This window comes from Girardinichthys multiradiatus, chromosome 22 (assembly GCF_021462225.1).
Source record: "Girardinichthys multiradiatus isolate DD_20200921_A chromosome 22, DD_fGirMul_XY1, whole genome shotgun sequence".
Taxonomy (NCBI): Eukaryota; Metazoa; Chordata; class Actinopteri; order Cyprinodontiformes; family Goodeidae; genus Girardinichthys; species Girardinichthys multiradiatus.
Window position 1 is genome coordinate 20,745,134 of NC_061814.1, and position 16,578 is coordinate 20,761,711.

Genomic DNA, 16,578 nt, shown 5'->3' on the forward strand with positions numbered 1-16,578 from the left:
ATTTTCATGTAGAATGAATCCAGATTGGTTGGTCCCAGAGGCTAAGGGGTAGTCCAAGAGTGGACTAAATTAGACTCCTACTGTCCAATGTCAAAAACATCATAGTGGTTTAGGCAAATTGCCATTTATCCTCATGTTTTTAATGGGTGGTTGTTTACAGTGAAGCTGATAATTATTTACACAGGAAACGTAGGTAGGAGGCAGTGAGCCACCAGTAAAACATGGACAGAGAACGAAACATGCAAGGCATTTTCAATCAGAGTAACTACCTGATAGAGATAAGGTAGGGTATGAATAAATAAAATAGAGTCAGTGTAAACTGTATAATATTTTTGCTTTTTAAACTATTTTGCTTACTTATGTCAGACAGTTACAGCAACACCTTATTCACAGGTGAGCAATTCATTCATTTCCCACTATGATTGTTGCTGAGGCCTGGAGGCAAAACCAAATTATTCCAAAAATATATTCGATAATAAATTTTAAATATGATTTTTATTGGCTGCTGGTAGCAGTAGTCATTGCAACAATAATAATAAAATACAAAACATAAAAATAAATTAAATAATGTTCAGGTAAATGGCTAGAGTATGTTGGCAGGTAGCTCCATTCCCTATGTGACTAATCTCCAGCTTCTCTATAAACAACCCTTCAATGCAATATTAACTGCCTAAAACAATTTAATAGACCTTTTCTTCAACAATCCTAAAATATACATTTAAGCGTTGTACAGCTTTTTGTTTTATTTCATTGATTAATATTGAGGGTTTTTAAATTTATTTTTGGTTTTTTACTTGCTTTTTACTGAAAAACAAAACAGAAGGATTTCTAATAGATCCCAACCTGTGTATCCGAAACAGATAATGCAACGTCAGGAAGATGGTGTGTGTGCCCATTGTTATCAGATGCACTGGGTTATCAGGGAAATTATTTGAAGCTTGCAGAAAATTAACATTGCTGTTTTCGGTGTATCTGTCCTTTGCACTATCAGCAGCTCCTGGAGAATCTCCTGCGCCGTAGACATCCTTGCATGCCGGCTGACATAATAAGCTGCTGATATGCTGATTGCCACTCGGGTTGCTGTCATTTAATTGTGCATTAAAGGCAGACGTGGCCTCGGACAATGGTGCCTTGATGAGAAATTGACATTTTGTGACCTGCGCTCCGCCAGCACTCAGGATGCAAGATAAGATGTTCAGTTGTTTTTAAGGAGAACCCCTGTTCTTGCCTCAAACACTTCTATCCTTCTGTTTGACCCATTTGATGACTATAGATTTCACAGAGCCCCCCTTTCAGCACTAAAACTATAAGAGGTTCAAAACGATACCAGCCCTTATAGACAAAGGATAACCTTGCTCTTTCAATGTATCGATTCTTTATTAACTAGGTGGCTTAATGCAATGAAATGAGGGATTTGAATGAGCCCCATTTGGGGTGCTTTGAATAAAAAACGCTTGCACTGTTTATAAATGACTACAATGAACCTTTGAAGCGCCACAGATGCAGGATGTGCTCATACAAAGACCAGTAGAAACAAAGTCAGAATGCTTTGTGGAAATAATATGAGGAAAGAGCAGTTTTCATCTTTTTTATAGATGTTACACTTCTTCCACAGGTTTCAAACAGTTATCTCCATGGCAATGTCTAAACACTACATCTTACAGATGAATCACAGGTTTGTCCTCAGACCCATCTTCTGTCTCATTTTGTTTGTTTGTTTCCTGATTGTCAGTTTGTCTGCCATCCAAACTGGGCTTAAAACTGAAGAAGTCCACAGTTGAGGAGCTATTGTGTTTTTTTTACTGAAAATTTTAATAAAACATCACTTAGTCATTTCTGTTTCCATTCCAAATGCTGACATTTTTAAATTTTCTTCCCTGTAAACACATGTAAGCTATGTGGCAGATTCTTAAGTGGTGAGTAAAAATGACTTCTATACATTCTACAAAACAGAAAAAATACAACCACAAATGGAGTGCTTTTTTTATCTCCAAGGTTGTCCCTCATGCACATTAGTCTCTATTGGATCTTAACAACTATCATATGGGTCACAAACAATTTATTTGACAATACAACCAACAAAGTTTTCTCCAAAATGGTCTGTATAGATAATTTAAAATCAATATAAAAATAAACAATGAAGTTTGACTTCCCTTTTAAAAAAAATGGACAGAGAGTCTTGACGGTGTAACACAAAAAATTGCGAGGATACACATGAAATATATGCACATTGCATTTCATCAAATACAAAAAAGAAAAACAAATGAAGGCAACAGTTCTTGGCTGAATTATCTGTGCTGCATCACTATATTAAGGGCATGACGATTAATACATACATAATGAAAAGCAATATACAAAATTTCAGAGATAAATACATTATTTATAGTTGATATGTTACAAAATTTCCTTCAGTGAGCGCAAGTGTGTATTTGAACAGAAATATGACAATGACCTACTATACTCCTACATTCTCAATGGATTTTAAATTTTTTTTTTACATTTTTTTGTTGATCTAAAAGAACATGAAAAAGACAGATGTATAAATATTTAGCACAAGTTTGGCAATATCACAATAGTCTACAATTTTTAACCACATATAAAACACATAAGGGAGTTGGAGCCAAAAGGAGACTGCTCCTCATCAACAAGAAACAGACTTCACAGTAGCCTAGGAATGCATCAATATACAGTGCTAGCAAAAAAGTTGAAAAAACATGGCAAAACACACTTGCTTAAAAGGAAGCTCTAGACGTGGAAGTACATCATATTCATCAACAGAGCAGTGTTTTATACACATCAGTGTGCTTGTTGACTGAGAGGATTTTTTTTTCACTTTTGAAGATGATTTCTAGCTACAATAAATTACAAAATTTAAGTTAAAATGCGGTAATGAAACATGATACAACATCACCCCACCACCCACCCCCCGCTGCAAACTGAAGAAATCCTGTTTTTCCTTCATATTTGTTGTACTTTTATGATCAGTTTTGCTAAATTAGATATTTCATATATTTTCCAGTTGAAATTCAAACTGTCTTGGCCCCTGTGTAGTTTTCTCACACATAAAAATACAAAAAGTCACATTATAAAGACGCACAACTGTTGTGAATCTATTAAAAGAGAGTTGAAACAAAAAAGAAAAACAAAATCTGGGGAAAACAAGTTTGTTGGCAAATGGGCTGTACATCAGTGTTTTTACTTTACAAACAGATGGTGAGTCCACAGAGTTTCTTCCAGTACTGAGAGTGGCTGTCCGAGGCTGAAGCTCAACTCGACAGGTATGCAAAATAAATCCTTCATCATCCTGCGTCCTCTCCAGAGGTTGATAAAATTGTGGGGTGGGGAGGGTAAAGAAAAATAAAATCCCACAGAAAAAAAAACAAAATATTGTTCTCGTTAAATCCCTTTTTTTGCAGGTTCTGAAAGTCATTGAAAAGGGAAAAAAAAAAAAATCTTTTTTCTTTGTTTTCTTTCTTCAGAATGAGCAGTTGACTATACATTACACCAGCGTTTTGCAGTGTGCTTGGGAACAAGGTTTAGGGAGAGAGGGAGTGTCCTGTGAAGTGGTAGTGTGTTGACTGGTGCTCGAGATGACAAAAGTGCATTTACATTGGAGGAACAACCAGGCCGGACATGGCTGGAGGAGGGGGGATAAAGAAAGAACAAGAGAGCAGATTAGTTGGTTTGACTACCGCAGACTTGGATTAATAAATCTCAAAAATTTATCAAAACTGAAAAATGATTGCATGCATGTGTGCAGTGTGTGTGTGCCAGTGCGTGCTTGTCTGATTCCAGCCACCTGATGATGCACAAGTGCGTGGATGTAAGCCTTTAAATGTGCCTGTTTACACATGTGCCTGCGAGTGTTTGCCGTGTCCGCCGGCCCTCGCTGCCGTACGTCCCCCTAACCTCCCTCCTGCTCTGACATTTCAGCCCTCAGCAAGCCGCTCCTGCTATGTGTGATATTTCTCCTGCCGTCAGGGTAATGGCAAACAGTGGCCCAGACTCCCAGGAGAGCAGGCTGTGGTGACGACGGAGCAACAACACAGTCACTTCCCACAATGCCACAACTCTGCTCAGTCTCCCACTTGGATTCATTTCTTTGACTTCCTTCTCTTTGCATCGTATTTTTTTGCCAAGACTCAAGTTATACCTTTGCGTCATTATCCAATAGAGATTAAGGAAAGATCAAAGGTAGCTCCCTGTTATTTCACCAAGACCATCTGCTTTGGATGTCATTAGCGACTGTACCTCACCCCGACAGTTTATATATTTAGTATTTTCACACGTTTTAACAATTAGGCAACTAGTGAAGTGCTGGGATGATATATTAGTATATTGCTCTCAGTATATTTGTAGAGTCATGGTTGAAATGCTTTTAAGTTTGCCAGCGCAGATGATGGCAAGGCATTGCTCATTAATTTCTGCACAACATGTATTAATAAGTATGAACGTGTAGCAAGATGAACTTTAATTTCCCACTTCATTAAGCCCAATGTTATTAATCTTGGGGCATGCGCTACTGCTAAGCTTGTTTTCAATGCAATCATGTTGGTCATGACACACGCACAAAACCTAATAAACATAATTACTAAAACAATTCGCTGAAGGTCTTGTCCTGCGACATCGGAGCGGATCATTTGTATGTAAGGGCAACGAGGATCTATGTATGCATAAATGTTTGCACAGACATTCAGACCTATGCTGTTCTGTTTGTGCTTGTAAGAATGTGTGTGTGTGTGTATGTATGTGTATGGGCATGCTCTCTCCAAGTGTGTGCGCCTGAATGTGAAGTGAAAGGTGTAAATTGGCCTGTCAAAATGCATATATTTGTAATGATTAATCCCTCACCAAACCGGACAGAGGCCTGAGCAGCGGTATCTGACCAGTAGTCCGTAGGGAAGGGATGAGGGGGTGAGGGGGGCTCACCTTGCAGTCCGTTGCCGTTGGCGCTGGTGCAGGAGGGGGGTGGGGAGGCCTGGGGTCGGACCACAGGGGCGAAGGCGCTCTTTTGTTTAACTGCGGAGATGACAGGGAGGGCAAGGGTAGGAGGGAGGACCAGAGTGAGAACGTGCTGTGAGTAGTGCTTGAGAGGGGGAGAGGGCAGTTAAGGTAAGACTGGGGTAGAGTTACTGCCAAGGGGGGGGACACATGATCAGTACTCACAGGCCCCTATGATCAACATTTTGTCCGGTTGAACAAATACAGGTGGCATATGGTGAAATAAACCTAATATTTCTACAATTCTAAGCCACACGTGTGTTCTCCAAAGTAGTGAAACTTAACAAGCTTTTGTAAATAAACACATATTTTCACCATCAATACTCTCACAACCAACAGAAATGCTTTGTAGAGGTGCAAATGAATGCAGGAGCTGGAATTAAATATTGGCAGCAGCTTAGTGCTACTACAGCGTGCAAGAGTGGCAAGCTACTCACTTCCGTATGGGGAGTTGGCGGAGGATCCGTTGAGGAACCCCGGGGAGCTCGGCACTCCCAGGTTCATACCGGCGTTGCCGTAGCCATTCATGCTGTTGCTGACTGTGTTGTAGCTTGACTGCTGTGGGGTGCTGCTGGAGATGTAGCCCCTGGGGGACACGCTGCTGGTGTTCCGGCTATAGCCAACTGGATAACACAAATGGAAAAAGCACAAGGACATTCATTTCTTTCTTTCTGGGCCATTGTTCTCTGATTGACAGTAAATGGCAGTGGAAATTAACTGGTGCAGTCAAAGATGTTTATTAGAGATGTTACAGAGAAACTAGGAGGTGACTGAAATCTGGAAATCTGTTTTTTAGGCTGATAACTTAAAAATCTGATGTTTCTCCAATCAGCTCTGTTACCTAAGTGCTAATAAGTGGCGCTGACTAATTCTCAGGGTAGTCTGTTACTGAGAGAAGAAAGTAAGCTATTTTTTTAGTATCAATTAGATGTTTGAGAATAATGTTGGAGGTAGCACAAAGATGAAGGAAGCTGTTTGAAAGGAATCGTTTCTATAATTTGTCAAAGCATGTCTAATGTATCATGATGGTTTTTAACAAAAACCGTCCTGTTATCTTTCTAGAGATTACATATATAACATTCAGTAAGCCTGGCTACTAGACAGATGTACTGAGAAATCTGCTGATGACAGGAATCAGATGAGTTTCAGCTTGATTGGCCATTCAGAAACTCAAAAGTCAGATCTACTTTTTTGTTTCAACGAAAAAGAAGCCCAAAGAAGTAAGAAGGTATTTACAAGAAAACTATTTTCCCAAAATTCTGACACATATCTGTGTTTTTGTCAGTCTGCAAGAAAGAACGAGATTTTTAGGAGCTACCAGGGACTCTGAATGTTAAGCAAAGTTGTGTTGTTTAATCCTTTTAAGCTTTCAGTCTCTTATGGAGCATGCTTGATTTGGAAATGTTGGGTACATTCTCTTTGGGGAATACATACAGAGATGGCAGGTTTATATTAATGCTAATCAGGCTGATAGCTAATATAAGATGCTAAAGACAGTTTAACAGGTAAACTGTATAATTTGTTTATTTTTTTATTTATTTTAATAGCTGTAAAACTCCTCTCTCTCACACAGGGCATGACATAACCTCTGCTCTAAATATCAATAATTATTGATCATTCACAGCAAGAAAGCTAGACGTAAGTATTTTGGATGCTATTCATGATCTGTATTACATTAATGATGTCTAAATTGTATATCTATATAATAGTACAAAATCATAATTGCCTAAAATCGGTTTTGGCAGGCCAAAGCCTTATAAAAGGCAGAATCAGCCACAAAATTCAAATTGGTGCATCTCTAATCTCTTTATCAGGACCTAGTTAAAGACCCATAATTAAAAAAAATAAAATAAAAGATGGCTCATGGACTCTATTAATACCCTTGTTGTATTATGCCAGTTTTTATTAGTTATTTTTATTTAAAGCCCACAAAAGGAGAACATATTTGCCATATTCTTGTAAATCCCTGGGTATTCCCCTAAGAAGCACCTGCAATCCTTCTGCAACCCGCTTTTGAGCACCTCTAAGTTATGGAGCTAACCCCCTAAATCACACACCTTGGTCATTCCCTTGTGACTCGGACACGTTGACTGCTAGTTGGCTGCTGAAGGAGTTGACTCCCATCATGCCGTGGGAGGCTGTGTTGGCGAGAGAGGGAATCTGGTTGTGGTTGCGGGGAACGCTGTATAGGGCTTCTGCGATGTCAGCTGCCCTCTTCAGAATGATCTCCTGAGAGGCAAAAAGAAGACAAAGGGTTTTTTTTATGCATAATACATGGCAGTCGAGTTAACTCGCAGCACTATATTCTTTCAGATATAGTGCTGAATATAGGCCTTAATTAAGTCATCAAAAATTCTTTATGTGTAAATCAGACATGCTGAGAGTATTTTTGAAGTACCTGATTGTTATGGGGCATTCCATACAAGGCTTCAACGAGATCAGCTGCCCTCTTCAGTAACACCTCCTGATTAGGGAAACAGGGAAAGCAAATAAATGTAACTTCCACGACAGATTTTTTTAGCCCGAGGCGTATGTCCGACCAAAAAGAAGACCCTGCTTTTGGAAAAACCTTGCAGTGTTGAATATGATTATACTGACAACAAGTTATTTCAGTCTCAACAATCCAGTGCTATGTGTTTTATTCCTTTAATTACCATGCAAGATGTTTGTTGAAGCACCCGACTCCTTATTGGAAGATAATGCCAGCATTCATTGGGCTCAAATAGTGAGAAAGTACTTCAATGAGCGTCAGAACCTTGCTTTTCTCTCCACAATCTTCAGACATTAGATCCTCCAACAATGTTTGATGAACTTGAGAACATGTTACAAAGCAGTCTAACCATCACATCAATACCGATCTTGGACAAAAACAGAAAATGGAGGAAAATATGGATGGAAAATATTGCTCATTGTCATCATTTCAAAACACCAAAAAATCAAATATATCATTTGTCGTCAAAGGTAATCCAACAAAATATAAACTAAAATTATTTGTGTTATTACTTTTTAGGGGGTATGGGGGAGTGTGTCGACAGCCTACATGAAGGTAATAGGTGTGACACACAAAGAGGTGCACAATAGGGTTAAAAAGTGCTGTGAAATTTTTACGTAAATAAGAGCCACCTAGATTTAAGATGCACCAAGGTAAATTTATACAGGACTACCATTTTGCTCCTTCCAACCGTGCAGAGCAGTGAATAATGTTCCCTATCTTAATTAAACTGGCATAGTCCTTTAAAAACAACACCTCACCCCTGATTCCGGGCTTCACGTTTGCTCCGGAGTTCAGTGCAGAGTCCCCTCTCTTCAGAACAATAAAGTGAATTAGCTCTGGGTTAATCTAGTTCTGTTGTAATGACATTAAGGAATTTTTCAATTAACCTCTTTGACTGGCTGTTGCAAAGGACTTCACAAATGACTTCCCATCCAGCAAGAGCTGGGTGCTTGTGCCTTGGGGACACGGATGCTCGGGATGTGGTCTTATCCATGTCTGCATGCTTGCCCCCGCTTGACAATGCGGATTAGCTGTGTTGCTTTGGCTCTTAACAGTGAAAATGAGTTGGCCCCAGATCCTGTCCCCCCCCCAACTACACACACACACACACACACTATTTTGGGCTTTTAGCTAGGTGGGGTTTAGCCCGTTTGTGTGTCTTTATCGGCTCTTTGAATTCAGCACTTACAATTAAATCCCTCTCCAGAAACTGGGCTGCTCTCTTTGTTTTCCATAATACAGAAGGCAGTTTACTCTGTGAAAACCCTCTCTTCCTCTTAAGGGTGCATTTAATCTGACAAAGTCAAGTTGCAGTCATGGCTGTTGTGTGTGTGTGTTTTTAAAATGCTCTCTTGTTGTCACCTGCTGTAGAGCAGAGATTTGTCGACTGTGCTGTTAGAACTCTGGTTAAAAGCAATGCAAATCTGTCACTAGAAACATCTCAGATGGTGCTTGTTTTCTTCCCACATTCACTGTGTTTTCTTTTGCAGGCCTCAGTAATTTGTCTGAAGTGTTCCATCACTTGGCAATGGCAATGTGGGATTAAGACGGCAGCTGCCGTAAATGAATGTAAACACAGCCTTCGCGCCTTCAAACAGCGGCCTCCAAGACTTGGCCTGCATCTCCGAGGCACAGCGTATGCAGTGTGTAAGCAGCGTGTGTAAGGGGGCCCCCTTTCATCCTAAGGAGCATATCTAGCCACCGTCCTTGATTTATCAAGATGAATCGCTGTAGGAGCCACTTGCAACGTATGCCATGCTCTCTTATAGAAACATATCGCTTAATCCACCCCAAGTTACCGGATGGGTGGCTCTTAGAATGGGCATTTACCTCTGAAATTGGTGTGTATGCTCAACGTTGCATGCATCTAGTTTGCATACAAATAAAGAATTATGGTTGTCGTGAAGCAGGTAGACTAAATGAGAGGACCAGCTGTCTTGATGTGTTCTCATCAGGCAGAACAGATTTCTCTCTCTCTTGCTGAGTGAGATAAAGTGGTTTTCTTTCTTTTTGTCTGCAGTTAATAATTACCAATAATCTATTCTATCATATTTCAAGATCTCCTACATGGCTCTCAATTTTAAACAACAATTAAAGCAATTAAGACTGTCGCGTTTGGAAGCCATGTTTCATTCTCTGTGAAACGTCCTCTCCCTCCTTGTCCATATGGTACTTTGTAGCAGTGACATAAGGACAGCTTGGAAAAAGGAGGAGAGAAAACGATATTGCCTCTCATCCTTAATCTGTCGTTTACCGCGTGGTGTCTTAACTAACCAAGCTGACTCGCAGGGGCTATGCTTAAGTGGCAACCTAGTCATATTGGTGGATGATGAGAAGTGCTGCACCTAATCAAGGAAGGAAGTTTGTTTTCTTCTGACGAGATGCCTTCATGCGCATCAGCTCATGCTGTGAATACGATTAGCACGGAATAGCGTTCTGAGGGCATTTCCATGTAAATCTCAAACGCTGCTCTGGCATAAGTGTAATTGGCTTTCTTGTCATGGAGACATATCTGAACACACCATGTTAAATTGAAACAATTAACGGCTTCAAATGATTTCTGCTGTTCTGTGACAAATGCGTGACTGATTTCTGCTATTGTTTGGGATTGTTCTGCATAAAAGGTCTCATGCTCCGCTAAAAACGCTCCGATGACTGATCACCTAAGATTTAAAAGCTGCTCCGTGATATTGCCGAGGCATAAAACTGAGCGGAAGAAATCCAAAATGACGCCTATAAAAAAATGAAAAAATCTAACAATAAGGAGCCTTCAAACACTAGATTAACATGGATGTTGTATTTATATTATCACAGTTAATAAAAGAGGGCCTAGGTTATGTAGCTTGGAGTGCTAATGCCATTATAAAACTGTAAGGCAATTACTCTGTTAGCTCTAGCCTGAGGTAATGAATGCATTTAGAAGCATAGGGCCATTAGATGAAGGTACTTCAAAGAGCACAGGAAGAGAGATTCATTTAAATACATGGGTAATTGCTTGACATGAACACATTTGTAATATTTTCTCCTTGTGGATTACACAAAGAATTGGAAAAGAATGGGCTTATGCTCATTTTGGGGGTGAACGAAAAGAATCCAAAGCAATCAGCTTAATAATAAAACAATATTGAGTTTCCACTTTTAATTTTATAATGAATCTAATTTGTTGCAGAGGAGAGAAATTGAGTGTGATATAATGTGATATGCAGTCTATTTGTCCATTACTGCCAGAGGGCACAAAATGGTATTATAAATTGTCTTTTTTATATTATGAATAGAAAATTGTTTTATAACAAGATCTTAAAAAGGAGGGTGAATTCCAAAGTCTCTCTTCACTTAACGCCATGCCCGCAAACCAATCTCCTTTCTCATCACTTGACTGCTCACACTTATTACTTTCATATTCACCCTGGACTTTGCATTGAATTTTTATATCTCCACTCCTCCCACAGGGTCAGGCTGTCATCTGCGATGTTGTCTTAGAATTACGAGGTAAACTTCAATCAGAGGCAGCTTCCCCCCTTTTTTTCTCTGTGTAGCAACAATATTAGCGTGCATCCCTTGCTATCCATGAGCACTCCCATATTGGCTTTCTGTCTCCTTACAATTACCACGTGTCTTACTGGTCCCAGGGAGAAGGCTGGTGGAAATCAATAGCGCAGTAATATTATCAACTGGAGGGTGAAGTCATGGGAGGGAGTGAACGGAGGAGGGGGGGTTGGATAGAGGTGGTGAGTGGGCTTGGTGTCGATTTGCCTTTCTGCTAATGCACACTGTGCTGTCCTCCAGTTTTATCTTCTTTTTATAGAGTCTCCCTGCCTCACCTGCACCCTGTAATGGCTGTTCTCTATATGCCGTCTCTACTCTCATTCCGAATGTGCGCGGGAGCCTCGGCCCGCCGCGGGCTTGTTTTATTGGGAATGTGCTTTTGACCCCGAGAGCTGACCCTCAGATGGCAAGCTTAACAATGACGAATCACTTCGTGGGATCATTTACATGCCCCCTGAACCCCATATTTGGGTCCATTAGAGAGCAAATCAAATATTTATGTTGTTTATTGGGAGTGCAGGGTTTCATCTCACTTGCTGATTGTTTCATGCAAAGGCCGGGAGACCGTGCTATATTAAGTATACGCTCACCCAGGAAACTAATCTCGGTCTCAGTATCAAAATCTGTCCCACAACCAGCCATGCTTTATATTCAAGGTTTCTCTGTAGTAAAGGCATGGTACCACTGGTAACATTGTCTCTGGTTGCAGAAAAGATGTGGACTTGGTTTATATACAGTCGTTCTCAAACGTGTACACAGCCCTGTTAAAATGCCAGGTTATTGTGATGTAAACAAAAATGTGACCATAAGAAACTTTATCCACATAAATGTGTTTATTTTGCAGAATTCAAATAAAAAACAAAGAAATCTGTTTTCAAATGAATGAAAGTGCAATAACCTGGTTGCCTAGGTGTTTACACCCTTTAACTAATACTTGATTGAAATGCCTTTTGATTTCATTTCTACTTTAGTTTTACTTGTTTGGCATCTAACATCTGAATAACTGAAAATAAAGTTCTGCTGCCCTAGTAGGATTTTTATAACACTTCAGCAATTGCATCTGCAGAGAAGTTAAGGATCTAACTGTATAAAATTATTAGATAAGAAAAGAGTACAGAAAATGCATAATGAATGTACCATAGCAAAAGGAAGACTGTGTTCAATATTTGGAACAGCAATGAAGAAGTCCAAGCACCAGCTGTCTTATGTTGTCTTCACAGTGAAACATGGTGGTGTCAGTATCATGATCTGGGATTTCTTTATTCAGTTGGAACTTGAATGTTTTTCCAAAGTGTATGGAAATATTCCAAATACTAGTCAGTTGTGATCTAAAATCCTCAGCTGTCTGCTAAAGACCTCAAGGTCAAGAGGGATTTTATCTTTCAGCATTACTCGGAGTCCAAGCAGACATCCAATTTATAAAACAATAGTTTTGTAATAGAAGGATTAAAGCCAATATCCAAAACCAAATCTGACAAAAAATCTGTGGGGTCATCTAAAGAGGGCTGTAAACATTTTCATGATATTTTAAGATGTGGCATGCTAATAGACTAACTGAAGACTAAATGTTAAAACTGAATAAAAAGATGTTTCTACCAAGTATTTGTTTGAATGTGTCCACACTTATGCATTCAGGTTAATGCAGCATTTTTAATTTTCAGATTTCCACTACAATTTCACTCCAAACCAATTTCTGTCCAGGAGATCTTTCATTTATTATGTGGAAAAAGGTTTTGAAATTATTTTTCACGGTTTCATTTTAACAGGGGGTGTACACTTTTGAGAGCCCCTGTAAAACTCAGTCATACAAGCAGAGATGGAGACGCGGATATGAAAGGTAAGTGAACTTCACCTTTTGGTCAACGTTTACACCTGAAATTAGAGTAACATTTCATGTTGAGGTGTTGCCTCCTGTCTCCACAGGGACCAGGTCTAATTGAAACACTTCATATACTGAGTCAAAGACTAGCTGTGAAGTTCCATTTCTCCAGGTTGCCTTGGTCAAACATCTATAGCTAGCACACACTGTTCTTTATTAAATTGTCTGTTGGACATTAATAATATTGTTGTGTTGCTTGCTGGGATGTAATAGATAAGGTCTTTAAAGGTTTTACAGTATTATTAAAACTCTGAGGTGGCCCCCACTTTACGGTGTGCCGAGAGGTCCTGAATTGACTAATCAGTCATATTATTACTTTTGACACATCTGGATTGTTGGTCATCAAAATGGTTACTGGCAGGGTGGCAATTAGAGAAAACACATATTCTATCAGTGGGAAACTGAGAGTGGAAGAATCAAAGAGAAGTGAGAAAATAAAGGATTCAAAAAGACTACGCAGGAGAGGCTTTATTAAACAAAGACTTGTACATCTCAGTTTTTATGCTCAGTTCTTTCTCTCACTTTGGCCTATTAATGTGTCATGCCAAACTGACATAACTTTAAACTTAAAGATAAAAAAAAAAAAAACATTTAAAAGGCCAAAGCACAATAACATGCAGTCTTTGTCTATTAGCCGCCGTAAGACGAGGGGGTTTACGGCACAGGGTTCTGTAAACAAAAGATTAAACCAAATCGAGCTGCAGAAAATGAAAGGAAAACATGAGTGGAGTAATGAGGGTGCAGGCGTCGTTTCTGACCAGATTACCATCTCCACAGACTACTGGAGAGGAAAACGCCTGATTGAGCCATTTTACCACACAGAGAGTTTACGCCTCTCTCCGCACACAGAAAACCAATACCATTACCGTGCTGGTTAGTGGATAAGCCACATATGTGGAGCAAAGCTGTTAGTGCTTATGGTTATAGTGATGGGGATGTTATTTAGTTTATTTGTCATTACATGGGTAGTTCAGGATTTTTGAAGTAATATTCCGGTAAAATAATATAAGCAGTTAATATCTAGTTTCAATTAAATAATTCTCCTGCCATCGTCATTTATATGTTATGTATAAATCCAGATTAGTTGACCCTGGATGTTGAAGCTAACGGCCAAGAATAAAGTTGACTTGTGAAGTTGACCTGTGAACTTTTGTCATGTTTTGTCATGTTTGCAGTGGACACAGAAGACATTTTTCCAGGAAATTGAGGTAAAAGGTGGCGGCCACCAATAATCTTCTTATGTAAAACGTACTGAGAATGGAATACATAGAGCTTTTCTGGTCTAAGTAACTACCTAATATAAAAGTAAAGTGGTTTAAAATGCAAAAATATTTTATAGTTAGAAGTAAACGCTATTTTATTGATTTTGTACATTGCCTTCTTTTTGTCTTACACAGTTATTCAACCTGAAACACATTCTCTGTACATGTTTCATGGAGGAAGTTTACTGGTGGTGCACCGCCTCCTACCTTCTTTCCCTGCATAAATATCTGCCATTGCAAACATGATGACAGTTTAAAGTATGTCGGCACAATATGTCAGAAATGTTTAAGCGTTGCAATACCAGTGTGCAATATCAATACTAAAACTGCACACAGCAATAAAATGATTTTACTATATAACATCCATGCTATGGATGCCAGGATACAATATATTTGGTGATGGTTTTGTTGAAAATATTCTGGAAGTGCACCAAAATATTCTGCTAATATTATTAGAAAACTGTATTGCCATGCAGCATGGTTATTCAAGAGCCGATACAGCAGCTTTAGTCAAATGATTTAAAACAACATGTTGGTGAAATAAAAATAATGTATTAAATTTTTTTACAATATCCGTGTAGGCTACTCATTCTTTTGGTTTTGTTTGTGAACCCAAAGACCAAAGACATTAACATTGAATACTTATTTCAAGTTGTTATTGTGACTTTCACCAACATGGGCTGCATGGGAATGTGCTGTTGCCTCACAGAGGGTCTTGGGTTGGAGTCCTGGATGGGGCGTTTCTGCATGGAGTTTACATGTTCTCGCAGTGCATGCGTGGGTTCTGTCCAGGCTAGTGTTGCTTACTTCCACAGTACTCTAAATTACCCTCTGATGCTATTGTGTGCCTCCATGGTTGTTTGTCCCACATGTCTCTTTTTGTGCTTCAAGTGACTGGTGACCTATCTAGACTGTACCTTGCCTTTTGCCCAATGATGGACACTAGTCCACCAACAAGCTGACAAGGACAAGCAGGTATATACAATGGATGATGGCCCCTGGCGAGCCATTTGCTTCACCCTCAACGACCAACTAATCTGAAGTTATAGCAAATGAAAACGCGATGAGAGTTATCTACTCCAGTCAGGATATTAACTATTCCTTTAAAACCTGAAGAGCTCTGTGCCATTACTGCTCTACATTTCTCTGCTTGGTACAGACAATGCACTGACCTTTGGTAACCTCTCGGGATCGCCGGGGTGTCTGGGGATGACCTTCTGCAGCCTCTGGAAGCCGTAGTCGATGGTGGGCTCGTTCAGGGCTGGAAGACAGAGAAGGAAAGATAAAACTTAGACCAATTTAAGGGCTAATTTTGCCAGGGATATGAGGAACCTAATTGAACATTTGTGAGGGTTTACAGTACAGAAATAATTTCCTGAATGCCTAATTTCAAAGAAACCTCAAGGGTGATTCAATGTTTTATGAAACATTATCAGCTCTGGTGAGGGGGATGGAAACAGGTTCCTTTTGACACGTGTGTCACCAAGTGCTATTTCATTAGCAGCCATGATGACCTACATCAGTCTAAGAATCCTTCAGAGGGACCCTCCCCCTTTTTATCTGTTTGGGAATATTGACTACATCAAACTACATAGCGGGGGTCTTTTAATCTAACAGAGCTTTAATAATCTGTGAAAGGCTGTCCACACATTGATCTAGTGTAAGTTGCTGTCATTTCACCCCTCTGCACCAACTGTACTGCAACGCCGGGCCTGTGAAATACGGCGGCAGATCCCATGGAGCCATTAATCTCTCCCACCCCTCAAATAGTAATCTGGGGCATGAGGCATATTGGGCAATGAATCAGAGGCACAAAGTAAATGAATCATAACCCAGACTTTGGTGAGAGCCGGGCGTTTTATGTCTGACAGTCCTAATGGGTAATTGAAGGTTTCCCTACAGCTCCGCCTGATTCTAAACAATCATGTGTACACTCATAGAGAGGCCAAGGGGAGGAGGGCTAGGAAGGAGGAGAGCAGTGTAAAAGGGGAAGAAATGGCTTAATAGAGAACATCACTTCTCAATGTAGATATCATTTTCGGGAGAGTAACTCCACCGAGCAAGGCGCTTCATAAATCAATGGCTTTCTATGGAGACTAATAAGAGCTGCCTGCCTCTATTCATTGTTCAGCCTGTAATTTGGCCCATCACTCATTACTCAGCATGTAATTTCAGCATTAACACCACACAGCTCGCTGAACCTGCTGAATGTATAAGCAAGTGAATTCAGCCCCAAAGACAATTACACAGAAAAACACACACACAGAGGATTATTTCTATTCTCACTGGGTCATTGTACTGACTTCTATTTATTTGAGTAACTCCATTTGTACCCAACTCTGTCCATCACCAGTACTGGGCTAACATCTTAACCTGACTCTAACCCAAAAATTATG

The 16,578-nt window shown here is 39.7% G+C and overlaps 1 protein-coding gene across 2 annotated transcripts in view; it reads right to left on the reverse strand.

Annotated features, from left to right (window-relative positions):
- Positions 1–1,574: 1,574 nt before the first annotated feature.
- Positions 1,575–16,578, reverse strand: part of LOC124858999 (transcription factor COE3) — an 87,075-nt gene continuing 72,071 nt past the window's right edge. Inside the window, exons 11-16 of one of the 2 annotated variants that reach the window (XM_047351393.1) lie at positions 15,355–15,443; positions 7,400–7,465; positions 7,059–7,230; positions 5,439–5,624; positions 4,930–5,019; positions 1,575–3,637 (exon numbers count right to left, since the gene is read on the reverse strand). In XM_047351393.1, the coding sequence (XP_047207349.1) occupies positions 3,606–3,637; positions 4,930–5,019; positions 5,439–5,624; positions 7,059–7,230; positions 7,400–7,465; positions 15,355–15,443 (635 nt within the window). In that variant the 3' untranslated portion in view covers positions 1,575–3,605. Of the gene's footprint in view, positions 3,638–4,851; positions 5,020–5,438; positions 5,625–7,058; positions 7,231–7,399; positions 7,466–15,354; positions 15,444–16,578 lie in introns of both variants that reach the window. The other variant, XM_047351392.1, reaches the window with a different exon arrangement.